Source organism: Sminthopsis crassicaudata, chromosome 3 (assembly GCF_048593235.1).
Source record: "Sminthopsis crassicaudata isolate SCR6 chromosome 3, ASM4859323v1, whole genome shotgun sequence".
NCBI classification, from domain to species: Eukaryota; Metazoa; Chordata; class Mammalia; order Dasyuromorphia; family Dasyuridae; genus Sminthopsis; species Sminthopsis crassicaudata.
Genome location: NC_133619.1, coordinates 209,565,513 through 209,592,684, shown reverse-complemented (window position 1 = coordinate 209,592,684; position 27,172 = coordinate 209,565,513). Strand labels below are relative to the sequence as shown.

Genomic DNA, 27,172 nt, shown 5'->3' with positions numbered 1-27,172 from the left:
TTTTGGTCTATTTTCCCCTGGCTTTTTATTAAATGTAATTTTGATTGCATTATGGTCTGAAAAGGATGCATTTACTATTTCTGCCTTACTGCATTTGATTTTGAGGTTTCTATGCCCTAGTATATGATCAATTTTTGGATAGGTTCCATGAACTGCTGAGAAGAAAGTATACTCCTTTCTGTCTCCATTTAGCTTTCGCCAAAGATCTGTCATATCAAACTTTTCTAGTATTCTATTTACCTCTTTGACTTCTTTCTTATTTATTTTGTGGTTTGATTTATCTAATTCTGAGAGTGCAAGGTTGAGATCTCCCACTATTATAGTTTTGCTATCTATTTCCTCTTGCAGCTCTCTTAATTTCTCTTTTAAGAATTTAGATGTTGCACCACTTGGTACATATATGTTTAATATTGATACTGTTTCATTATTTATGCTGCCCTTTAGCAGGATATAATGCCCTTCCTTATCTCTTTTAATTAGATCAATTTTTGTTTTAGCTTGATCTGAGATGAGGATGGCTACCCCTGCTTTTTTGGTTTTGCCTGAAGCATTATAGATTCTGCTCCACCCTTTTACTTTTAGTTTGAATGTCTCACCCTGTTTCAGGTGTGTTTCCTGTAAACAACATATAGTAGGGTTCTGACTTTTAATCCAGTCTGCTAACTGCTTCCTCTTTTTGAGGCAGTTTGCCCCATTCACATTTATGGTTAGAAGGACTAAATTCTATATTGCTTGCCATCCTATTAACCCCTGCTTATTCTTTTCCCCTTTCCTTCCCTCTTACCCCCCTAACCAGTATTAAACTTGTGAACAGCCCTCCCTTTTTAGGATCCCTCCCCCACCTTAAAGTTCCTCCCCTTATTTTACCCCTTTTCCTCCAAATTTCTGTATTCCCTTCTCCTTAGTTTACTCCTTCCCTTTCACTTTTCAATGAAGTGGAAGAAGTTTCACCATAAATCGAATATGTGTATTGATACACACTATGTTCATCTCCCTCCTTTCTTTCTCTCAGATACAATAGGTTAGCTTTGCCTCTTCATGAGATGTAGTACCACCACTTTACACTTTTTTATGATATAATTTCCTTTCCACCTCTAGTTTGTAAGACAAATTGTACATATGTTCTTTACATATTTTTTTGGCAGAAGTATAGTTCTCAAGATTTCTTTTTACCTTTTTAGAAATCTCTTGAGTTCTGTATTTGAAGATCAAACCTTTTATGTAGGTTTGGTTTTTTCATCAAAAATAGATGGAATTCATTTATTTCGTTAAATGTCCATCTTCTTCCCTGGAAAACGATGCTCATTGTTGCTGGGTAAGTTATTCTTGGCTGCATACCAAGTTCCTTAGCCTTTCAGAATATCATGTTCCAGGCCCTGCGTTCTTTTAATGTGGATGCTGCTAGATCCTGGGTTATCCTTATTGTGGATCCTCCATATCTGAATTGCTTTTTTCTAGCAGCTTCCAATATCTTTTCCTTTGTCTGATGGTTCTTGAACTTGGCCACTATATTTCTTGGCGTTTTGATTTTAGGGTCCCTTTCAGTAGGTGATCGATGAATTTTTTCAATGTCTATTTTACCCTCTGTTTTCAGAACGTCTGGGCAGTTCTCTTTGATAATTTCCTCAAAAATAGTGTCCGTGCTTTTTTTCCTCACATTTTTCAGGGAGTCCGATTATTCTCAAATTGTCTCTCCTGGATCTGTTTTCCAGGTCTGTTGTCTTTCTAGTAAGGTACTTGACATTCTTTTCAATTGTTTCATTTCTCTGGTTTTGCTTGACTACCTTTTGGTTTCTCCTTGAGTCATTCATTTCTACTTGTTCCAGTCTAATTTTCAATGATGTATTTTCTTCACTCACTTTTTTTATATCTCTTTGTAATTGTCCAATTGAGTTTTTATCTTCTATGGAATTTTTTTCCATTTTATCCATTTTATTTTTTAGAGAGCTGTTTTCTTTTTCCAGCTTACTAATCCTGTTTTCCTTGGAGTTGTTTACCTTTTCCAGCTCACTAATCTTGTTTCTCAATGATTTGATTTCTTTATCCACTCTGTCTTTGAATGCATAGGATGACTTCTCCAGGTTCTCTTGCCAAGCTTCCCTTTCCTTTTCCCATTTCTCTTCCAGCTCTCTTGTGAGAGCCTTTTTGATTTCCTCTATGAGATTCTTTTGTATTGAGGAGCAGCTCATATCCCCCTTAGGGGATTCCTTTGGGGACAGTCTGTTTTTAGTCTCCTCAGTGTTTGAAGTCTGCTCTCTCTCCACACAGAAGCTGTCAATGGTTAGAGCCCTTTTGAATTTTTTGTTCATTTTGTCAGAGTAGGAATCGAAGAAAACAAATTGACAAGAGAAACAATAGGTCTGTTTTTGGGGGATGGGGCTGGATGGTATTAATGGGCTTCCTCTACAGACTGGAGGTAGGGCAGCAGAGAGCCACTAACAGAACAGCAATGACTGTACTGAGTCTGCGCTCTGAGGCTCTGAGAACTCACTGAGTCAGTCCAGGTGGGGGTTGGGGGTGGCCGGGTTCTGAGAGACTCTGGCTTTCTGGGGTTTTAATCTTCACCTCCGGTGTTTACACCCTCTCCGCTGCTCCTAGCTTGCTGCCAAGACGGAGTATCCACACTGGGGAAAAAGTCTTTTTGCAGAAACAGCAGAGATCGTACCCCTCCCCCTCTGGTCTGAGCTGGGTGAGCTGCCTGTCTTGCTCTGGCTTGCCTGCCCCGCTCTGGGCTTGCCTGCCCCGCTCTGGCTTGCCTGCCCTCAGTCTGCACCCAGTCTGATTGGCCCTCCCCCGAGCAGACAGACCTTTTCTGGCAACTTTCAAGGATGTCTTCTCTTGATGATTATTTGTGGATTTCTTTCTGGGTCAAGCATTAAGTCTGAGGCTGAGAGAAAATGAGGAGCTCAAGCAGCTGTCTGCCTCCACGCCACCATCTTGGCCGGAAGTCCCTTAAAATATTTTTATAAACTATAAGAAAGTAATTTTATAAGAAAACATTTTTAAAGTACTTTTTAGTTTTTTCTTGAATATTAACATGTTTCATAAAATTTTTATTGTTGATCATAAAGTTTAAGTGAAAAATTTATTTTCGTTATTATACATGTCAGTTGTTATTTAGTGCCTAAAAAAACCCCCAAACTTGATTATCTTAATTGAAAATCCAGATGTGAAAATATGAAATTAAATGGATGCCTTTCGCCATTTTAATAAACTCAGTCAATTATATAAGCAAAGGCATATATTGTATATAGTTAGCAAGTATTGTAATGTTCAACTTTAAAACTAAACATTTGCCGTGCAAAGATGCATTATAACTTAAAAAGTGGTTGTGATGTTTCTTAGAGCTATTTTGTTGAATAGTTTTACATTTGTAGTATAGATTTATATATCTCTAATATTTTACTACAAGGGTAAAGAAAATCTAGTTTGGTTTCAGTGGTTTACACTTTGATACTTCCTAAAGGAGCTTTCACATGTATAGAAGTTGTTTAATTATAAACTGTCATTGAAATAGTGAAGATAATTGAAATCCAAAGTCCATTAATTTATTTTCCCTGAAAAATAGTCGATCAAGACTATAACAAATATCAAAATTGCCCAGTTTTGATTTGTCATTTATATAGGTGCTGTCCCACACAGTGATGGTGATACTATCAAACAAATAAATGTAAAATGCCTAGTTTTTTTTCTAATTGGATAATTAGTCATAAGTAGAATAAAATAACTAGGAATTGGGTAACTAGGCATGGAAATTATGCAAAAGTAGAGAAATTAGGAAAGAGAGTAGTGTCTTAAAATTTGGTGGAAAGATATCTTATAAAAAGTAACTAGATAATTCAGTAGATAAGTTTTTGCCTAGAGTCAGAAAAGCCTGAGTTCAAATCTAGATTAAATAGCTATGGGAACCTGAGTTACTTAATATCTTTTTGTCCTAACCTACTAAGGATAGAACTTTTAGTAAACCACTCCAACCACTCTTTTACCAAGAAAACCCCATGGAAAATATGGTCCACAAACAACTGAATAATATGCCCTGTAACTGGTTTAAACAAACTCAAGGAATATTGGAGAGTTAGAAAATGTCAGAGTATTTCTCACATCTTTGGTATTGTATTGAGGAGTAAGGATACTTTAAGAAAGAAATGCCTAGAGAAAAGTAATTTATTAAGGTATTATAACTTGAAGAAAATATACATTAGAAGCATCTAACTCTTTTCATTCCAATTTCTTTTTTACCAAAAAACTTTTTTGAATGTCCTTACCCTTCAGGAAGACACTTGGAAGTGTCCTAGGGAGATAATATTTTTAAGCTAGTCTTCTATTTTTTATATCAGTATTTCATTCAAAGTACAATTAATCATTAATAAATAAACTTCATGATACAAATCAATCTTGTGTGTCTGAGGATCATGAGTTTATTTCCTAGGATCTGATTACACTGGAGTGAACCGAGGATCCTGAACTTAAAGTATCCTATAGTACTCTGCTCTTTGAGATCTCATCTCAAACTATTTTATTTAATGCGGTTCTTATCTCTAACTACATTTTTGGAAGCATAAGAAACAGTTATTTATTTAACATATTTTGGGAGACTGTAGTATGCCAAGTGTTACACATGTGCTGCTTTGGGAATTATAAAAGTTATAATAAACATGATTCCTGACTTAAGAGAACATAGAGTAATAGTGAGTTAATATGGAAAGAAATGCAATAAATTACAAGAAAGATTCTTTCATTTTAAATGTACCTGAATCTTCTGGTATCTTTGTTTAAATGAGCATTGGAATTATTATAATAATATTGAAAGAAAGTTAAATCAGAATTTGAAATTTTTCTAAACTATTAAGTTTACATTTTTTCTCATCATAAGAGTATTCTGAAAATTTCTGTGACCTAAAAAGTTCTTGTTTTTTATTATTTCTTTCTTCCCCAAGATGAAATTTTCTGGGAGCTTTAGATTATCAAGTTCATTCTCGTAAATACCAGACATATTCTGAATTTTTATAATACTTAACCAGACTTAAATGTGAAACTATTATGCATCCCATATAATGAAAAAGAGTGAAGTCACTTAAATATGGGATACCTCAATTTGTATAGTAGTCAGAAAATTCTGAAAATGATTCTTATTTTGTTAAATGCAACATGAACAGCACCAACAATACAAAATCTTGAAAGGATTCCTTTTTTTGTACTTAATAACTAGTCTGAATTCCTCTTTTTTTTTCTCACAATTCTCCTGAGTATCATTTATTGCCTTTTTAATATTGATTATGCTTTTTCCTTGCTCCTCTATTAAAATTGATATCCATATAAAAAGGTCTCTTTAATTTTCCCCCCAAAATTTATTTAAAGAAACAGAATAAGAAAAAAGAAAAACCGAAAAGGAATACAAAATAAAATGAAACAAAACAAAGGAGAACATTGTCATATTTTCAGCAGAAAATCAGGAAGGACTCAAAATATGTAATAACAAATACCGGTCAAGAAAGCATGTGTGTGTGTGTATACACACACACACACACACACACACACACACACACACACACACACACATATATATATGTAAAAAATTATATTCATGAATGTCCATCTTATTTGTAAATTGTTCTTTTCTCAGAAGCACATCTTTTTTACTTTGTTATTTTTCCACCTTTAATCTGTCTCACCATCCCCAAGCAGGCTATATAGGTAAGAAATATATACGTATATAGATACATACATATACATACATACACAAATCTCCCCCACACAGACACACACATATCTTTCCTATCCCTTTGTCTTAATTCTCTTTCTAACTTCTTTATTATTACACAATCTCCCCCCATCCATGGATCCTCCCTTGTCTCCTTCCCACATCCTTTGCTTCCCTGTCCACCCATTCCTTCTCCCTTGTTTTTTTATAGATTTTTGAGGGTGTTATACCCTTCATAGTACATGTAAAGTGTTGCCTATTTAACCCATTCCCTGTTTGTGTAGGTTTTCAGAAATACAAGCCCACCTCTCCCCTCTAATGCCTTTGTGTCTGTCTATTCTTCCTCTGTACTTCCTTGTATGACATAATTACTATTTTTACCTTACCTCTGCCCCAATCTTTCTTTTGAGCCTACTGAATTATTGATGTCAGTCTTAAACATATGCTATACATTTCCCATGGGGGGAAAAAGTAAATAAACAATTTATCTATGTTGAGTTCCTTGAAGTTAATCTTTGATATTGGCTGTTATGTTAAATTTTCTATTAAGTTGAGGTTTGGTTAATAGAAAATCCTGAAATTCTGAAAGGTCATTGAATTTCCATTTTTTCTTGTTCAATATTATAGAAAATTTTGTTGGATATTATATTTTTTGCTAGTTCTTTTGATTGTCAGTAACTGATTCCAGGACCTGTGGTCTTTTACTGTGGCAGCTGAAAAGTCCCCTATAATTCTGATTGTAGTTCCAGTGTGTTTGAAATGTTTTTTTCTTGTTTCTTGCAAAATTTTCTCTTTGATCTGGGGGTTTCAAAATTTGGCAATAATGTTCTTATGTGTTTTCTACAAAGGATCTTGTTGAGATGATGATCAGTGAATTTTTTCTATTTTTACTTTCCCCTCATGTTCTATCATTTCAGAACAATTTTCTTAGATTAAATTTCTTGCATTATTGTATCAAAGTTCTTTTTTAAATCACAGCTTTCAAGCAGTCCAGTTATTCTTATATTTTCTTTTCTTGATCTGTTTTATAGATCTGTTGTTATTCTTCTGTTTTTCATTTGTTCTATTTTTTTCATTCTTTAGAATATTTTGTTATTTTTGGTCTCTCCTAGCTTCACTGGCTTCTTCTTGTCCAATTTTAATTTTCAAATAGTTATTTTCATCTTTGAGATTTTGTATCTCCTTTTCTAGTTGGTTAATTTTTTTTCATAATCTTACTTTTCTTGGATGATTTTTATTTTTCTATTATTTTTTCTCTCATTTGATTTTTAAATTCTTTTTTGAAATGGGCAGCCATGTCATGTTACTCTTTGAGGTAGAAGCTTTTTTTTACTTCAGTCTCCTCCTTTGCAGATGGACCCCTGTTTTCCCTGTTCCCACAGTATGTTTCTATGGTAGGTTTCTTCTTCTTTGCTGATTCCATTTGTGTGTGTGAGTGTGTGTGTGTGTGTGTGTGTGTGTGTGTGTGTGTGTGTGTGTGTTTTTTAAGAAATAGTGTTAGTGTAAGAGCTCTCCCTCTGACCAGGAACCCTAAACCAAGAGCTCCACCCTCCAGCAAATGCCTGAAAAGCCAGCAGTGCCCTTGCCCCATTTCCTCGGCCCTCATGGGTGTGCTGGTTCTTTCTTGAACTCAGAACTATATCCCACAGCACACCTAGGCCTGGTGGTCCTAATCAACAGAGCTTCTCTCAGTTTTCCCAGAATCAGACTCCAGTTCCACAAGGTGCCCCGGGGAGGTGAAAGTCTCTCTGGTTCCTGCTTAAACTCCAGGCCCAGGGGACTCCACTTGCTGTTTCTAGAGAACCCTGAGGTTGTTTGCACTTCACATAGATTAATCTAGGTCCCAGGGTTTCTTCATATCTTCTTGGGTTGTATCTGGTGGACCTCTGTTTTACTCCTTATTGTCTAGATTTTTGAGGTATCTGTCTTGAGGCACACATTTTGTGGGGGAAATCGGGAGAGCTTAAAATTTACTGGCCAACTCAGCTATCCCCTCCTCTGGCTTTTTAAATCTTTTATCTGGTTCTCCAAATTATTAAAGTTGTGTCTTTTTTCAATTTCAGATAGTGAAATATCACTTTAGTGATATTAATTTCTGTGAGCAAGTTTTTATTAAAAACTTCCCTTTTCCCTTGTTGAAGCATATCATTCACTTCTCTAGGCACATCTTTTCAGCAACTTTCAGCCGATGAAAAATGAATTTCTTGCATTTTTCTTGCTTTGTTGCTGTTGTGTCATTATACAAACATAATATCTTAGAATTGTCAGAATATGGCAGGCTCTTAAGATTTGAGTTTCTGACTTTTTATTTCTTTTAATAAATCATTTAAGTTCTTGTTAATATGCACTGCTTATGTTTTTATTTCCTTTATATGACTAGATTCCTTCTTAAGACTGAATCTTCTCATGGAAGCTACCAATATTTTTTACTGCTGACCAAATTTTTGAACACCATCTGCTAAACTATTAAGTCTCCTGAAGCCTTTGGATATCATGTAGATATCTTTTAGCTATAGGTTCTCTTTCATAAAGATAGAGTGAAAATTCATGTTTTCATGAAAATTCAGAGTTTTCAATCTCTGTAGTAGCTTTTTGACTTTAGAGATCTCAAATTATTTTGTTCTGTTTGAGTTCTTGAGAAATCAATCTTTCATATTTTTTCCTTCTAAGGAACACAAATGATTTATTTTTATTAGGCACTATTACAGTCATCCATGGAGATCTTAGGTTTGATTTATTTTGGTTTTTGTTGTGTTTATATTTTCCTGCCTCATTACATATGAAGTTTACATTCCCTAGTGAAAGCTCTGGGGGAAAAAATGGAAGTGTCAGGAAAATTCAGGACTCATTTTCTTTTTGAAAACATGGACAAATAAAACTTAGATTAAGAAACTATATGGTGCTTTCTTTTCTTCATGAAAATAATAGATTAAGTAGTAGAAATAAGTAAAATAATTATAGCTGTCCAAATAATTATTACTCTTCAGTTAATATACTATCAGATGGATGCATTTTCTTGCAAGATGATATGTAAGAAAACGTAAACTTTTGAAGTGGAAAAGCACCCAAATGGTACCATGAGAAACATAATTTTGAATCTTTGTAGTTATAAGTTTATTATTAGTTTTTAACCCAGATGTGCTGTCCTGACAAACCTGAGACCTTGACAACCTGATAAGCTTAAAGAAATACTGCTTATTGCTGTCTGGGAATGACCCCCTTAGAATGATAACTTTTTGCCTCCTCTTTAGAAATTCCTTTATTATGACAAATGTATGAAGAAACATTTTGATGTCTCTCTCTCTTCTTTCTGTAAATATATGGCCCAGAGGCCACTGATTACTGACCCTTCCAGTCTTGATGTTGGGGGATCAGTACTGGCCAGTAATAAATGCTCTTAAGACTTCATTATTTTGGCTGCCCTGTTTATCTCTCACCTGGGCACTTCACTTTCAGTACGAATTTCAAATCCTAAATTTGCTTTATGATAAAGCTGTGGCTTTAAGTTAAATTGGTTGATGTACAAATCAACAATTTTTTTAACATGCAAAATGATCTCTGAACTTATTTCAGCATAAAACCAATTCCATAGGTAAAACTTTTTGTAATATATATTCTTCTCACACACTGGAAATATACAGTTGGAGTTTACCTTTTGGTTATTTTGTTATTTTGGAATTTAATGTGTTTTAAAGATTTTCTTTCCATTGTTGTTTTGTACATGTTATCTGGGTGAGATGAGAATCTTTGTAATAAATGCCCTTGATTTTATGTAATCTACTTCTGAAAAACTCAAAGCACTATAATTCTTTTGTATACATAGTTATATTTATTTTATTAAGTGTGTACTTAATAATTTGGTGGATAATATGGAGAAATGTGAACTGTTACAGAATATTTTGGCATTTTAAACAGTTTAAACCAAAGAGTATTAATGAATCCATATAAATCTGAAGGATGCCTCTAATGATAATAGAAGTTGTAGGATTAGTCTGTGTTCTTCAAAATATTGAACAGTAATTGATGAAGAATGAGAAGCTATGCTTACCATATTAATAGACAACACAAAAATGGGAAAGATAGTTAATTCACTTAAAAAAAAAAAACCTCAATTGACTAGAACGTTGGAATGATGATACTACTGTTATGAAATTTTAATTGGAATCATTGTTAAGTTCTAACAGGTTCAAAAAGTACATTTTCATGTAAAGAATAAGGGTAGAATGATAGGATCATAACAGGTGTGATACTTCCATTCCCACAAATGAAAACAGTACTCTCTTTTTTTTTGAGTGTACTAATAAAAAGTACAGTGGATAAAAGAGGATAAATAGTCTTACTTTTGTCTCTACATCAAACATACTAAATCTGTAGTGTTATATTGACATTTAGATTTCACATTTTAAGAAACTTTGACGAAGAGAAGATAAATAACAGAATGATAGAGGATCTAAAATAAATATAATATGAGAGATTTAGTAATGTTTTTTTTTTTTTTTTTTTTTTTTTTTTTCAAAATAACATGAATTTTTATTTTTTTTTCCTTTAGCAGAAATAAGTTACCACAAATGGACCATACTCCTTGGATATGTAGGAAAAAGCAACTTTAAAAAAATTTATTGATCTTTTTATTCTTTTTTTTTTTTTTTTTTTATTATATTTTTTATTATATATATATATATATATATTTTATAATATTATCCCTTGTATTCATTTTTCCAATTTACCCCCCCTCCCTCTATTCCCTCCCACCGACGACAGGCAATACCATACATTTTACATGTGTTACAACACAGTCTAGGTACAATACATGTGTGCGAATATCACTTTCTTGTTGCACAATAAACATTAGAATCCGAAGGTACATGCAACCTGGGCAGACAGATATTAGTGCTAACAATTTTCATTCCCCTCCCAGTGTTTCTTCTCTGGGTGCAGCTACCTCTGTCCATCATTGATCAACTGGAAGTGAGTTGGATCTTCTTTATGTTGAAGATTTCCACTTCCATCAGAATACATCCTCATACAGCATTGTTGTTGAAGTGTACAGTGATCTTCTGGTTCTGCTCATTTCACTCAGCATCAGTTGATTTAAGTCTCTCCAACCCTCTCTGTATTCCTCCTGCTGGTCATTTCTTACAGAGCAATAATATTCCATAACCTTCATATACCACAATTTACCCAACCATTCTCCAACTGATGGACATCCATTCATCCTCCAGTTTCTAGCTACAACAAAAAGAGCTGCCACAAACATTTTGGCACATATATGTCTCTTTCCGCTCTTTAGTATTTCTTTGGGATATAATCCCAGTAGTAGCGCTGCTGGGTCAAAGGGTATGCACAATTTGATAACCTTTTGGGCATAATTCCAGATTGCTCTCCAGAATGGCTGGATTCTTTCACAACTCCACCAGCAATGTATCAGTGTCCCAGTTTCCCCACATCCCCTCCAACATTTGTCATTATTTGTTCCTGTCATCTTAGCCAATCTGACAGGTGTGTAGTGGTATCTCAGAGTGGTCTTAATTTGCATTTCTCTGATCAGTAGTGATTTGGAACACTCTTTCATGTGAGTGGATATAGTTTCAATTTCTTCCTCTGAGAATTGTCTGTTCATATCCTTTGACCATTTATCAATTGGAGAATGGTTCGGTTTCTTATAAATTTGGGTCAGTTCTCTATATATTTTGGAAATGAGACCTTTGTCAGAACCTTTGTTTTTAAAAATATTTTCCCAATTTGTTATTTCCCTTCTAATCTTGTTTGCATTAGTATTATTTGTACAGAAACTTTTTAGTTTGATGTAATCAAAATCTTCTATTTTGTGATCAATAATGATCTCTAGTTCTCCTCTGGTCATAAATTCCTTCCTCCTCCACAAGTCTGAGAGGTAGATTATCCTCTGTTCCTCCAATCTATTTATTATCTCCCTCTTTATGCCTAAATCATGGACCCATTTTGATCTTATCTTGGTATATGGTGTTAAGTGTGGATCCATATCTAATTTCTGCCATACTAATTTCCAGTTTTCCCAACAGTTTTTTCCGAATAATGAATTTTTATCCCTAATGTTGGAATCTGTGGGTTTGTCAAAGATTAGATTGCTGTAGATGTACCCTTTTTTGTCCTTTGTATCTAATCTGTTCCACTGATCTACCGGTCTATTTCTTAGCCAATACCAAATGGTTTTGGTGACTGCTGCTATATAATATAGCTTTAGATCAGGTACACTTAGACCACCTTCCTCTGAGTTTTTTTTCATTAGTTCCCTTGCAATTCTTGACCTTTTATTCTTCCATATGAATTTTGTTGTTATTTTTTCTAGGTCATTAAAATAGTTTCTTGGGAGTCTGATTGGTATAGCACTAAATAAATAGATTAGTTTGGGGAGTATTGTCATCTTTATTATATTCGCTCGGCCTATCCAAGAGCACTGAATGTCTTTCCAATTATTTAAATCTGATTTTATTTTTGTGGCAAGTGTTTTGTAATTTTTCTCATATAATTCCTGACTTTTCTTTGGTAGATGGATTCCCAAATATTTTATACTCTCAACATTTGTTTGGAATGGAATTTCTCTTTGTATCTCTTGCTGTTGCATTTTGTTAGTGATATATAAAAATGCCGAGGATTTATGTGGATTTATTTTGTATCCTGCCACTTTGCTGAAATTTTGAATTATTTCTAGTAGCTTTTTAGCAGAGTCTTTGGGGTTCTCTAAGTATACCATCATGTCATCTGCAAAAAGTGATAGTTTGATTTCCTCATTTCCTACTCTAATTCCTTGAATCTCTTTCTCGGCTCTTATTGCCGAGGCTAGCGTTTCTAGTACTATATTGAATAGTAATGGTGATAGTGGGCAACCTTGTTTCACTCCTGATCTTACAGGGAAAGGTTGCAGTTTATTTCTATTGCATATTATGCTTACTGACGGTCTTAAATATATACTCCTGATTATTCTAAGGAATAATCCATTTATTCCTATACTCTCAAGAGTTTTTAGTAGGAATGGATGTTGGATTTTGTCAAATGCTTTTTCTGCATCTATTGAGATGATCATATGGTTCTTATTAATTTGATTATTAATATGGTCAATTATATTAATAGTTTTCCTAATATTAAACCAGCCCTGCATTCCTGGAATAAATCCTACTTGATCATAGTGTATTATCTTGGAGATGATTTTCTGAAGTCTTTTTGCTAATATCTTATTTAAGATTTTAGCATCAATATTCATTAAGGAGATTGGTCTATAATTTTCTTTCTCAGTTTTCGATCTACCAGGTTTAGGTATCAGTACCATGTCTGTGTCATAAAAGGAGTTTGGTAGGACTCCTTCATCCCCTATTTTTTCAAATAATTTATATAACATTGGGGCTAATTGTTCTTTAAATGTTTGGTAGAATTCACATGTGAATCCATCTGGCCCTGGGGATTTTTTCCTGGGGAGTTGATTAATAGCTTGTTCTATTTCTTTTTCTGAAATGGGACTATTTAAGCAATTTATCTCCTCCTCTGTTAATCTAGGGAGCCTATATTTTTGGAGAAAGTCATCCATTTCACTTAAGTTATCAAATTTATTGGCATAAAGTTGGGCAAAGTAACTCCTTATTATTTCTCTAATTTCCTCTTCATTGGTGGAAAGATCCCCCTTTTCATTTGTAAGACTATCAATTTGATTTTCCTCTTTCTTTTTTTTGATCAAATTTACCAAAGGTTTATCTATTTTATTGGCTTTTTCATAAAACCAACTTTTGGTTTTATTTATTAATTCAATAGTTTTTTTACTTTCAATTTTATTGATTTCTCCTTTTAATTTTTGTATTTCGAGTTTAATTTTTGGTTGGGGGTTTATAATTTGGTCTTTTTCTAGCCTTTTAAGTTGTAAGCCCAATTCGTTAATCTTCTCTTTCTCAATTTTCTTCAAATAAGCCTCTAAAGATATAAAATTTCCCCTTATTACTGCTTTAGCTGCATCCCAAAGATTTTGATATGATGTCTCATCATTATCATTATCTTGGGTGAAATTGTTAATTGTTTCTATAATTTGCTCTTTCACCCAGTCATTCTTTAAGATGAGATTATTCAGTTTCCAATTACTTTTTGGTCTATTTACCCCTAACTTTTTACTGAATGTAGCTTTTATTGCATTGTGATCTGAGAAGAAGGCATTTATTATTTCTGCCTTCCTACATTTAATTTTGAGATCTTTATGTCCTAATATATGGTCAATTTTTGTATAGGATCCATGAACTGCTGAGAAGAAAGTATATTCCTTCCTATTGCCATTCAGTTTTCTCCAAAGGTCTATCATACCTAGTTTTTCTAATGTTCTATTTACTTTTTTAATTTCTTTCTTGTTTGTTTTGTGGTTTGATTTGTCTAAATCTGAGAGTGCAAGGTTGAGATCTCCCACTATTATAGTTTTACTGTCTATTTCTTCTTGCAGTTCTCTTAACTTTTCCTTTAGAAAGTTAGATGCTATACCACTTGGTGCATATATGTTTAGTATTGATATGGCTTCATTATTTATGCTACCTTTCAGCAGGATATAGTTTCCTTCCTTATCTTTTTTAACGAGATCTACTTCTGCTTTTGCTTGATCTGAGATAAGGATAGCTACCCCTGCTTTTTTGGCTTTACCTGAAGCATAATAAGCTCTGTTCCAACCTTTTACCTTTACTCTGTATGTATCTCCCTGCTTTAAGTGTGTTTCCTGTAGACAACATATTGTAGGGTTCTGCTTTTTGATCCAATCTGCTATCCGTCTCCGTTTGATGGGATCGTTCATCCCATTTACATTTACAGTTAAAATTACTAATTCTGTATTTCCTGCCATCGTATTATCCCCAGATTATACTTTTTTCCCTTGACCCCCCTGATCCCCCTCCCCGATATTTAATTTACAGACCCCCCTTGTGACGCGCAACCCTCCCTCTTTTTTTTTTTTTTTTTTTTTTTTAGGATCCCTCCCCCCTCCCTCCAAGTCCCTTCACTTATTCTCCTTTTCCTTTCCCCTTTTCCTCTCCCCCCTTTTAATGAGGTGAGAGAAAATTCTCTGAAAAACAAATATGTTAATTATTTACTCTTTGAGCCTCTTCTGATGAGAGTAAGATTCACACAATGATTCTCCCCCTCACTAAGTTCCCTCAGATATGGTGTATTTTCTATGTCTCTTCCTGGGATGTAGTTTCCCTCTTTTTATCACTCCTTCCCCTTTTTCTGAACCGACCTCCTTCCCTTTACCACACCCCCCTTTTTTTCTTTTATATCAGTAAAATCAAATTATCCTTGAGTATTTTTTATATACCCACAACAAAGTTACAGTTCTCAAGGGTTCTGTGTACCTTTTTCTGTTTCTCTTCAGTCTTGTGGATGTAGATCAAATTTTTTGTTTAAGTCTGGTTTTTTTTTTAGAAACATATAGAATTCCTCTGTTTCATTGAATGACCATCTTCTTCCATGGAAAAAGATGCTAAACTTAGCTGGGTAGTTCATTCTTGGTTGCAGTCCTTGATCTTTTGCCTTACGGAATATCAGGTTCCAGGCCCTTCTATCTTTTAATGTGGAGGCAGCCAGATCTTGGGTGACCCTTATTGTGGCACCTTGGTATTTAAATTGTTTTTTTCTAGCTGCTTGCAGGATTTTCTCCTTTGTGTGGTAATTCTGCAGCTTAGCCACAATATTCCGTGGTGTTCTTTTTTTAGGGTCTATTTCAGAAGGAGTTCGATGAATTCTTTCCACATCTACTTTCCCTTCTGTTTCTATTATCTCTGGACAGTTCTCTTTGATAATTTCCTGTAAAATAGAATCTAGGCTCTTTTTTTGGTCATAGTTTTCTGGAAGTCCAATAATCCGCAGATTATCTCTCCTAGATCTATTTTCCAGGTCTATAGATTTTCCCAGTAAGTATTTGACGTTGTTCTCCAGCTTCTCATTTTTTTTGTTTTGTTTGACTGATTCTTGGGTTCTCTGTGAATCATTCATTTCTATTTGTTCCATCCTGACTTTTAAGGAGTTATTTTCTTCTTTCACAGTTTTTAGTTCTTTTTGTAAATGCCCAATTTCGTTTTTAAATGAATTATTTTGCTCTATTGAGTTTTTTTCCATTTCCCTAATTTTTTTTTTTTGAGAATTATTTTCTTTTTCCAATTCAGAAATTCTATTTTCTTGAGACTTTTTTATCTTTTCCAATTCAGAAATCCTACTTTCCTGTGTTTTTTTAACCTTTTCTAATTCACTAATTTTGTTTCCCTGCATCTCCTGTGAATTCTTTATTTTTTCCAACTCCAATTTCAGGACATTATTATTCTCTATCATAACTTCCCTTTCTTTTCCCCATTTTTCTTCGATCTCCCTCAATTTCTTAAGAGCTTCTTCTAGGAGAGAGTTATGTGATGGGGGGCAGGAATCGTTCCCCTTTAGGTTGTTATCTGATTCTCTGCTGTCAACTTCCTCGGGGTTGGACACCCGCTCTTTCTCTGTATAGAAGGAATCTATGGTTTTTCTAGCTTTTTTGTTCATACTTAAAAAAAATCTTTTGGGGTCTGTCCCTGGGGTAGGAAATTATTTACTTCTTTACCAGCTTCCTCCCAGACGGGATGGATGCAGCGGCTCCTGAGCCTGAGCTAAGAGAGAGCTCTGGGAGAGAGTTCCCCACCCCCTCCCTGGAAGCGCCTCAGAGGTGATTAGCACTGCTGTGCTTCGAGGGCGTAGAATAGTGAAGACTGCAGGAAGCTCAGCCTATGTGTCCGGGTGGGGAGTGGGTGTCTGCAGCAGGTGACGTAAGAAGCCCCTGCGCTCAAACTGGAAGTGTCTGCCAGAAACCGCGGTCCCTAGTTCAAAGGTTCCGCTTCTCTGGGACTTCCTGGAGCTGAGTTCCACTCCCTCCAGCTAATCTAGGCAGTGTGTGTTGCCTTGGGCCGTATCCACCCACTTGTCAGTCTCTTAACTATTCTCAGGAGGTAGCTGAGGCCACACCCCCTGGTGCCGAGTCACCCCCAGGGTCCGGGGAAAATTTAATCTGAGTTTTAAAATATTTTGGCTTTCTCTTCTGAACTGCTAAATAATTAGCAGAGAAGAGCTAACAGCCTGTTCCAGATTCCTTTACCTCAGTGGCTTCTCTGATCCCAGAGCCCTTCCCAGCGCAATGAGCGCAGTGTGCCCCTACCCCACCGTCTGTGCTGGTCTTTCTTATTCCTCCCCTGAGAACTGACCTTTCCTGTTGAAACTCCAGATTCTCTTCAGCTGGTAAGTCGTGCTTCCAGTCCTTGTGGTATCTATCAGTCCTGAGCTAATTTTGAGACTTAATTTATCTAATTGGTTGTGAGGGAGTGAGGACGTTCACTGAGTCGTGTGTTTCCTCTCCGCCATCTTGGCTCCGCCCCCGATTTAGTAATGTTTTAAGCTGGATTGAGGTTAGAATCTATTGACTAAAATATAGTTTTTTGAAGGAAATATAAAATTGGGATTAAATTTATTACACATAACTACAGAAGATGAAATAAGGACCAGTGGGTTAGAAGCTATAGAAAGGCATATTTGAAAGCAAAATGCACTTATAAAAAATAGAATTATTCAAAAGTATAATTGGCTGCTTTATGTGTTGAAGATCTCCTTCACTAGAAGAGATCAAACTGAGAATGTAAGAAAACATGTTGGCCTCAGTATACCTCAGGTCATTTGAAAAGTTTATAGATGTGCTTATGATCAATGATTTTTAAGAAATGATAAGGAATAAAGAGGTTCTGGTGAATTAGGAATCTATAGATATCCTTATTTTCATTAATGTTTTCAAGTTGTAAGCAAATGAGCTTGCTTTCAATTGTTGGAAAAATTCTATAACCTATTAAAAGTTTGATTTGTGTAAACCTACGGAAGCTCTGACTGTTTAGGGACCAACATGGATTCAACAATCAATTGGTCATATTAAAGTAACTTCATTTTCTTTTTGACAAAGTTACTAGATATTATTCTGTACCTGGATTACAGAAAGGTGACAGTTACTCATGATGTCTTTGACCTTGTGGGAAGGAAGTAAATCACATAAAAGTATGGTCACATAAGGGATTTAACATTGGAATGGATTTTAGGACTTCTCCAATCCAACCCATCATTTTTAGGGATGAAAACATTGAAGTTTACTTGCAGTAATAAAGATAATAAGTAGGAGTAAGTATTTTAACCTAGATCCTCCATTCTCAAATCTAATGAATATATCTACATTCATTTGGTGATTTCAGAATGATTTTAATAGTGCATGCAAATGTAATGTAGCTAACTTACTAGGATTAAAGGAACTAATGAATTTTAAAGATTAGGAATTTTATACTTTTTTTTCCTGAATAGTAAATAATCCTCAACAAATTTTAGATAAACATTGAATAATGTTGGTCTTTTATCATAGAAAATTAATGTAAGAAAAAAATTCAAAAACTGGAAACTCTAGACTTGATTATATTGTGACAATGAATGAAGAAAATACATTATATTTAAAAAAAGGTCAAATTCCATTTAATTTAAATAAGGTGTCTTTCTGCAGATATTATACTTGGTTTTTCCTGACGTGAAAGGACATGATCCATATGATATTGCAGTGTGTATTATTTTATTTCTAAAAGGTAAACTGAACTTAAATTAGATTAGGCATCTTAAATATTTCATTGTTTTGAACTCTTCTAGAATTTGCTGTTAAGAAAAGTCATGTATTTCATTCTTGACAAGAATCATTTTATTTTTCAGGTTTTGAAAAAGAAGGGAACAAGCTTTAAATTTATTATGTATTATGTATTATATATCTTACAGTTAACAACTCTCTCATCAGAAATTTTTTTCTGAAACTAACCACAAAGAAAAATTGTGGAATTAGTAGATTTGATGAAAATTAGGTAAGGGATACCTGAATGAAATTACGGTTGAGGCTAGTAGCAGGTTCGGGTACAGGGAGTCAAAAAGAGCTCCCCTGAAACCCCTTTGGATTCGGTGCAAGAATACAGAGTTAAATGAGGTCTAGTAGCAGCACAAGAGTTCTTTGTAAAAGAATTTACAAACCTGAAAACCTAGATTAATAAAAGAGACTTATTTTGGGGTTTGGAAGTAAGGTTAAAGGTAGAAAGATGCCAGGGGCAGGGCTGGTGCCAGGCAAACAGGAACCCTTGACATGGCTGGCATAAAGATGCCATGTCTGGGGCTTTTGCAAAAAGTGGGCTCCAGTTTCTCTCTTTTTATTATGGGGGCTTTTGGTAATCTTGAAAGGGGCCTGTCGGGTGCTGTCCCAGATTGGCTCCTGGCTGGTTTCAGCCAGGGTTAGAATTTGAATAGAATTCAATGGGTTTTTAGATAAGGAACTGTTTGTGCTGGGGGTGGGGGTTGGGAAAACCTGAGCAGATCATTAGAGTAGGGACTGAGACAGCCCAAGTTAGCTCAGATCTGGTGGGGGCTGGGAAAGCTTGGATACCTTCCATTAGCAAGGAATCTTAACCCACATCAGATTCACTTATCTATCTAGTGCTATATGTACTACAGTGCTGCAGAAAATAATCGTTTAACTTTAGCCTGCTTTCTATTAAACTAGTAACTGTAAATCCCCTTAATTTATTTATTTTACATATTCTTTTTGATTACGCTGAAGATTGCAATGGAAATGCTGGATATTTTATTTACTAGCAAAGTTTGCATAATTCAGGATGAATCAAAATCCTTTTTCGTCTATGTTGGAAGAGGGGCTTAAAGTAGATGGTCAAAGGTGGTTCTTTCTTATAGTTTGTGCATAAATTTCTTCTTTTTCTTTTTGTTAAATCATGGAACAACCGGAGTTAGATTTTAAACTATTTGTATAATTTACTGTGTTCTCCTTTGATTATTAGTATTGTCTTTCACTGTTTTTTAAAAAAACAGAGTAAAGAAAATTTCTAGTTAAAATTTTGTTGGGTTAGACTTAAAAAGGACCATAGGGATCATGTAATCCTTTGTATTGTAAATGAGAAAAATGAGACAAGCTTAAGTCCCTAATTACAAAATGAATTAGTGAAAAAGTTGAGAACAGAGGTGCCAAATACAACTATCTGTAGGTTACATGAAACCCACAGCTTTCCCAGATGTGACCTGAGCCTGATTAAAATGTAGTTTCTATCAGATTTTAATGTATTAATGATGATTTAAGGAACCCAAATGAATTTAGGGTTTCTGGTGGTCACAGAGTTAAATGAGGTCTAGTGGCAGGTTTGGGGTTCAGAGAATCAAATAGAGTTCCCCTGCAACCCCTTTGGATTCAGCTCAAGGGTAGGGAGTTTTGGGGACGCCCTTCTGGTGGCACAGAGGTTCTCTGTAAAGGAATTTACAGATCTGAAAATCTAGATTGATAAAAGAGGTTTATTATGGGGATTGGAAGTAAGGTTAAAGTCTGGTTAGGGAAATAGATGAGGGTAAAGAGAGGATTGCACTGGAAAGAGTATTCCAGTTGACAGATCTATGGAAAATGGAGTTTTGCACTAAGAATGCAGTTCTCAGTGGGCAAAAGGTCCTGGCAGTAAAGGGAACTGCCAATGTCCATCTGCAGAGACCTTAGTTGATAGTTCATTATATTGTTTGTTTTGGTGGGGGTTGGGAAACCTGAGTGGATCATCAGAATGGAGGCTGGGAGAGCCCAAATTGGCTCAGATCCGATGGGGGCTGGGACAAGCCCAGATCTCCTATTGGAATTCAAAGGGATGCTTTTGACCAGGATTTGTGAATTAAAGGCCCTGGATTCCTGAACTGAAATGCCTCAGCCAGAAGGGGCTGGGAATCTGAAAGGAATCACAAATCAATAGGTCAATAGGTAATACAGTTTCTTAAAGAGACCACAACCTGCTTCATTAATGTCTTAATAACAAAATGTTTATTATATACATGTGTGGTTTTGTAAGTCAATATGCTGCCCAGAGGGATATGTTTCAGTGGTTTGGGATTTTATGTGAGTTTAACACCATTGACACCATAGAGGTCACACATCTTATCTAGTACAGTACAGTCTTATAAGAGCGATACTTTGTAGCACAATTCTTCTATAAGAAGGATACTTTGTAGGGTCTGATTAATATAAATAGAATTGATAGAAACTAGAGTAATAATAATTTTATTTAATATTAACCTCAATATTAATGTAATATCAAAATCTCTTTTGCAGTTGTGAAATATTTCTAAGCAAAAGCTTTACTGAAGAACATCAGAAAGTTTTTATCAACTTTGCTTTTTTATTTACTTGTTTACTTAGTCTGACTTTGTGTAGGGATTTTAATTGTAGAGCGACAATTGAATTTCAATTTCTCATCATACCTTAGGACTATTAGTTGAAACTCTGCCCTTTGAACAAATTGGTATTCATATTTGCTATATGAATCAGGTTTTATTAAAAAAAAAAAAAAAGAAAAGAAAATCTTTGACTCAAGTGACAAGGTGGTGTAGCAGCAGGAACCCCCTCCCTTCCCCCCAGGAAACAGGATGGAGGGATTAATGAATGAGTAATTAAATAAATTTATCCTATATTAGAATGTGTTTTAGACATTGTAAAAATTAATGCATGCTAGTAACATAAAGAAAATTATTTTATAATCAACATATTAATATAATTATTACTACAAATATAGTTTAGTTTTTCTAACATCAAATAAAACAGTTATTATTTGTGTTTGTGAAGTCTTATAACTAGTAACATTTAAGCCCTTGTTTCTAACATGAAAAGGGATTAATCTAATTAAAAGGATCTTTTAGATACTTAAAAGTAACTACTCTTTCCTATAAATTTACCCAGATTTTAATGATAAATATGATTATTTGCTTTCTTTTGAGTCATATGACAGTTGTAAAAGCTGTTTTTGAAAATCTTTGCATTTAGATACTGTTTATTTTGCTTAGTGTAGACTGGTTGAGCTTTACTGAAGAACATCAGAAAGTTTTTATCAACTTTGCTTTTTTATTTACTCTTAAGCATTGTAAGCAGATCTATAGTCAGCAATAAAGGAAGAACATGCTTTGTATCAGGCTATGCTAAGTGATATTTACATATAATTTATTTTACTTTTAAATATTTCATTCATGTTGAAGGATTTTCATAGCAAATTAGCAATTCTGTTGTTTTAACACTTTTAAAGAGTGACTCATTTTAAATTGATTTTTGAATTGTTAAATTCTAACAAAAATGTTTCATTGCTTAAAAAAATAGATTGAGAGATAACAAAGTTAATTATAGTTGATGCGATCTTCCAAAAAATCTTTTATTTAAAGCATGTCAGTATCATCTTGCAATGTTTTTCTCTTTAATGGCAAGCTTTTCAAAATATAATTAGTATTAATTTGAAGTATTAATGTTTAAGTATTAATTAAATCTCACAATTAAGATATTTTTGTTGGACTTTGCTGATATTACAGAACCAAAAATTCTTTAACCCTTGTATGATAATTTTCTAGTTTTTTCAAATGAAAAGTCTATACAAGAAAAAAGAACAAATGATCTTAGTTCTTTTTTCCAGTTCATTAAATATTCATCATTAAACAGAACAATACTTTTACTTCTTAAAGGCTTTTTAAAAATGTTTACTAAAAAAAAGCCCATTCTAATTTACATACTATATTTCATTTATGTAGAAGAAAATATTTCCAACATTTTGACTTAACTACCTCATCACTATATTTAAAATGAGAAACTAAGTACATAAAAGAATCTGCCTTCAAAATTAAAAAAATTTAAAAAAACCTCTAAGGTTGATTTTTATCACAGTGGCAATTTTCCTTTATGCTTTACTTATAAATCCATTAAATGTATATAGAAGCAGTTTAGCTACTAGTAGCTTAGTTGTAAATCTGAATAAAAATATCATTACTTGTTGAAACATTTAAAATGTTTTGCTAAGATAAGATATCTAACATTGCATAATAACAGAGGCAGCTTAAAATACTTGATAAATAGACTTGTGATGCAAAGTCCTCTCCTCATCCGCAGAGAGAACTATGGAGATTGAATGTGGATCAAAACAGTATTTTCACCATTTTTTGTTATTGTTTGTTTACTTGTTTTTTTTTTCTCATTTTCCCCCTTTTGATCTGATTTTTTTTGCATAGCATGATGAATATGGTAATATGTAAAGAAGAATTGCATATGTTTAAACTATATCAGATTGTTTGCTGTCTTGGAAAGGTGGAGGTAAGTGAGAGAGGGAGAAAAAATTTAGAGCACAAAAGTTTTTCAAAAATGCATGTTGAAAACTATCTTTACATGTTTTTGGAAAAATAAATATTATTGGTAAAAATACTTGAAAAGATCAGTTTCTTTGCCTTGAAGTCTTGGAACATTCCTTTTTCCTGTAGTGTTGGAATTCTCTTTTTAAGAGTCAACTATCACCTGGTTTAATGGATTGAATAAGTTGTTGTGGACTTAATCAAAAGTCAGGCATGTTCTTGTCTTGGATGTTAGGAGATAGTTTGACTTGTTATTGTTAACATGGTATGAAGCAAGAAAATTACTTACTTCACACTTGGGAAATTTGGTTCTGCCTGTTGGAGACCCGTCCTTTAACTTAATATAGGATCATTTTCACTGGAGTTAGCCAGTAGCAAGAAATACTTATTAGACTTATGTAAGTAATTGTCATAGGTGAGGATATGTACAGGGTTATATTTTTATGGAATAAATTTGTATTTGAGTAAGAAGTCATATATGTACTAAATAAATTTATTTTTGGTAAGATTATAAAGTAGTAAAAATAGATATTTGTGAATAAATGTAAGAAGAGATTTTACATGGGGGTGATCTTATGATTATATTTCTGTTAAAAGTTTGAATTCTGACTTTTAAGAAAGTTTTTAGGACACTTAAATGTTCTATTTGGTGAATCCTGTCTCCAGAGGATCTTATTTACTTTATAAAAAAGCATATGGCTCATACCTTACGTATAATTAGAAGATTTAATAAAATACAATGTGAAGATTTATTGTAATAAGTACTTCAAATTCAGCTCCCTCAGACTTTATTAAGTTGTATCTTAATTACATATAATTTAAAAGTCAATATAAATAATTTTTGATTCACTTGACAATCATTAAGAGAACAGTCATGAGAAATAAGCAAACTGTAGTCATGTAAGGAGACAGCGGAGCAGACACATAGCTGGTCAGAGATGGAGTCTGGACTCTGGACTCTGGAGCCTGAAGTCTTTAATGTGGGTGAGATTGCAGTGGCCGAGAGAACCCTCTCTCTCTGGGACTCCTTAAATACCCCAGCATGACTACATTACCAAACCACACTGGGCATGTACAGCTGTAGAACATCACATCACAACATTACCCTAAGTATATGCCAACTAGATTGACCACATCATTACATTACATCAAGTATGTGCTTAGAGAACCACCATCTCACACTGAGTAGGTACTTAACTACACGCACCCTGCTCTCTTAGATTCAAGTACACCCTTTCAGAGTTTAGCTACTACAGGTAATTTTGCACCATTGACCCTTGCAAAACCCTTTGTTCCAAATTTTCCCCTCTTTCCCTCCAACCTCTCCTCTAGCTGGCAGGTAGTTCAATATATGTTAAATATGTTCAAATATATGTTAAATCCTACACACACAGACACACACACACACACACACACACATATTTATACAGCTCTATCTTACTATGCAAGAAACATCAGATCAAGAAGGAAGAAAAAAGAAAACAAAATGCAAGCAAACAACAACAGAGAGAGTGAGAATGCTATATTGTGGTCTACATTTGTTCTGATCGTCTCTCAGTTGTAATCCTTCTTTGGGAGGAGGTTTCTTTTCTGTATAATCTTTTCCTCTATGAGCAGGTTTCTTGGGAGGCTTCTGGAGCCTCCAGCCAGCCTCTTCTTCTTCCTGAATCCTGGCTCTGGATCTCCTCCAGCTCTTGTCCTTCCCCAGTCCAGACTGCTTGTCCAGGCCCAATGTTGCCTCTTTTATCCTCCCAGAGAATGGGCGTGGGATAATGCAAGGGCTTCTGGGAAGAAGTACTCCAACCAATGTGCTTACTCCTCTTATCAAGTCAACCTGAGTTCTCATCTTGTAATTGTCCAGACAACCTGAATTCTCACCTTGTCATTGTCCAGACAACCTGAGTTCTCACCTAGTAATCCTAACATACATTCAGTAGCCACGGTCCTTTCTTTGAGTGTAGATGGCTCTCTTCATCACTGACCAAGTGGCACTGGTTTGAATCATCTCATTGTTGAAGAGCCACATCCATCAGAATTGGTCATTGTACAGTCTTCTTGTTGACGTGTATAATGATCTCCTGGTTCCGCTTATTTCACTTAGTATCAGTTCATGTAAGTCTCTCCAGGCCTCTCTGAAATCATCCTGTTGGTCATGTCTTATAGAGCAATAACATTCCATAACATTCATATACCATAATTTATTCAGCCATTCTCCAATTGATGGGCATACACTTAGTTTCCAGTTTCTTGCTACTAAGAGGACTGTTGCAAACATTTTTTGCACATGTGGGGCTAGGGCCCTTTCCCTCCTTAAAAATCTCTTTGGGATATAATCCCTGTAGAAACACTGCTGGTTCAAAGGGTATGCACAGTTTGATAAATTTTTGAGCATAATTCCAACTACTCTCCAGAATGGTTGCATCCATCCACAGTTCCACCAACAATGTATCAGTGACCCAGTTTTCCTACATCCCAGCCAACATTAGTCATTATCATTTCCTGTCAGGTTAGCCGATCTAACAGGTGTGTAGTGGTATCTCAAAGTTGTCTTAATTTGCATTTCTCTGATCAGCAGTGATTTGGAGCATCTTTTCATGTGGCTACTGTAAACTATGTGGCTAAAACTATGAAAAGGTGTACTTGAATCAGACAACCAAGCACTTAGGGCTCATTACCTATTCAATGTGAGACAATGACCATTAGCATATGTTTTGGATAAATGGCTATTCTCACTGTTTAGTGCTTACTCAATGTTTGATGTTAGGATTAGAGGGTGGGGTGAGACAGGCTAGACTCACTTGGTGGCAGGATGAGGAGGAGAAAAGTGGAGATTCTGGACTCCAGAATCAAGAAGAGATATTTGGCAAAATTCCTGGTGGTTTGCCTGCTTCTTTCTCTTCTCCCCCTAAAAACCAAGGACTTTTTACTTATCCTGACTCTGGCTGATCCTGAGGCCTCCAGGGAGCTAGCTTGGACTTAACTACAAATAGTTTCAATTTCTTCATCTGAAAATTGACTGTCCATATCCTTTGATCATTTATCAATTGGAGAATCGCTTGAACTATTATAAATTTGAATCAATTATCTGTTTTTAAAATGAGACCTTTATCAGAACCTTTGAATGTAAAAATGTTTTCCCAGTTTATTGCTTCCCTTCTGATCTTGTCTGTATTAGTTTTGTTTGTACAAAAACTTTTTAACTTAACATAATCAAAATTATTTTGTGATCAATAATTATCTCTAGTTCTTTGGTCACAAATTCCTTCCTCCTCCACAGATCTGAGAGATAAACTATCCTATATTCTTTTTATTTGTCTATAATATCATTCTTTATGTGTCTAGATTGTGAACCTATTTCAACTTTATCTTGGTATATGGTATTTGAGTGGGTCAATGCCTAGTTTCTGCCTAGAATCATATTTTCTAAGAAAAACCCCATCTACTCATAGACATAGTATTTCTACAAATAAGTAAGATGAAGTATTAGATGTTATCATCTTTTAAGAATGTGATACATGGGTGACTTTGAAGTCTGTTTCAAAACACGCTTGTCTTCAGGACCTTATTAAATTGTACCGTAGGTCCATCCTACCTGTGATGTACTCCTTTAAAAGACTATCACAGTACATAATTTACCTTCTCAGAAATACATAGTTGCCTACTGGTGAAGGACTTATTCATCATGTAGTAATTTTAGTCACATTGCTTTTGGGTGTCTTTCAGTTAGCCCTGGCTGTCTCAGATTTTACCATATTTACACTGTACAGTATCACAGAAGTTTTCTCTGGGATGTAGAGTATACATTATCTATGTGCCCGTTTTTTCATTGGTATGTTTTGTATAGAATTTGCACTCTTTTAGATATTAAGATCACAGCATCAATGTATCATGCACCTTTTGATTTGCTAACAAGATTGGCAGTAATCACCTCTTATTGACTATAAAATAAAAAATAATTTTCTCTTACAGAACATTTTAATGGATTAAACTTGCAACTTGTTCTTTCTCTTTCTCTTCCCTCCCTAGTCACTTACTACTCAAAACATGTGTTTTGAACATACTGTCTTACAATTTGTTTAGCATCCCAACTTGCACATATCAGTATGCTATTATGGCTATTACCCTGAGTTTTTACCTCTTATCTAGCCAAATTCATACTTTGGCTTGCCACTGTCCAATCTGAGATATCTCTAACTTGTCTAATTTTATAATTTATACTTTCCTTAAAGCTAGCTGTACCATCTGTTGCTACTG

At 34.5% G+C, this 27,172-nt stretch overlaps 2 protein-coding genes across 6 annotated transcripts in view; one reads left to right on the top strand and one right to left on the bottom strand.

Annotated features, from left to right (window-relative positions):
• Nucleotides 1-27,172, top strand: part of LOC141560979 (ADP-ribosylation factor-like protein 13B) — a 103,159-nt gene that overhangs the window by 21,522 nt on the left and 54,465 nt on the right. The gene's annotated exons all lie outside the window — the stretch shown is intronic.
• Nucleotides 7,688-8,230, bottom strand: STX19 (syntaxin 19; the record flags this gene model as incomplete). The annotated part of the gene is given in 5 exon segments (XM_074297400.1): nucleotides 7,688-7,774; nucleotides 7,777-7,868; nucleotides 7,871-7,944; nucleotides 7,946-8,173; nucleotides 8,175-8,230. Coding segments are annotated over 5 exon segments (537 nt in total), but the record flags the coding sequence as incomplete, so codon positions are not given.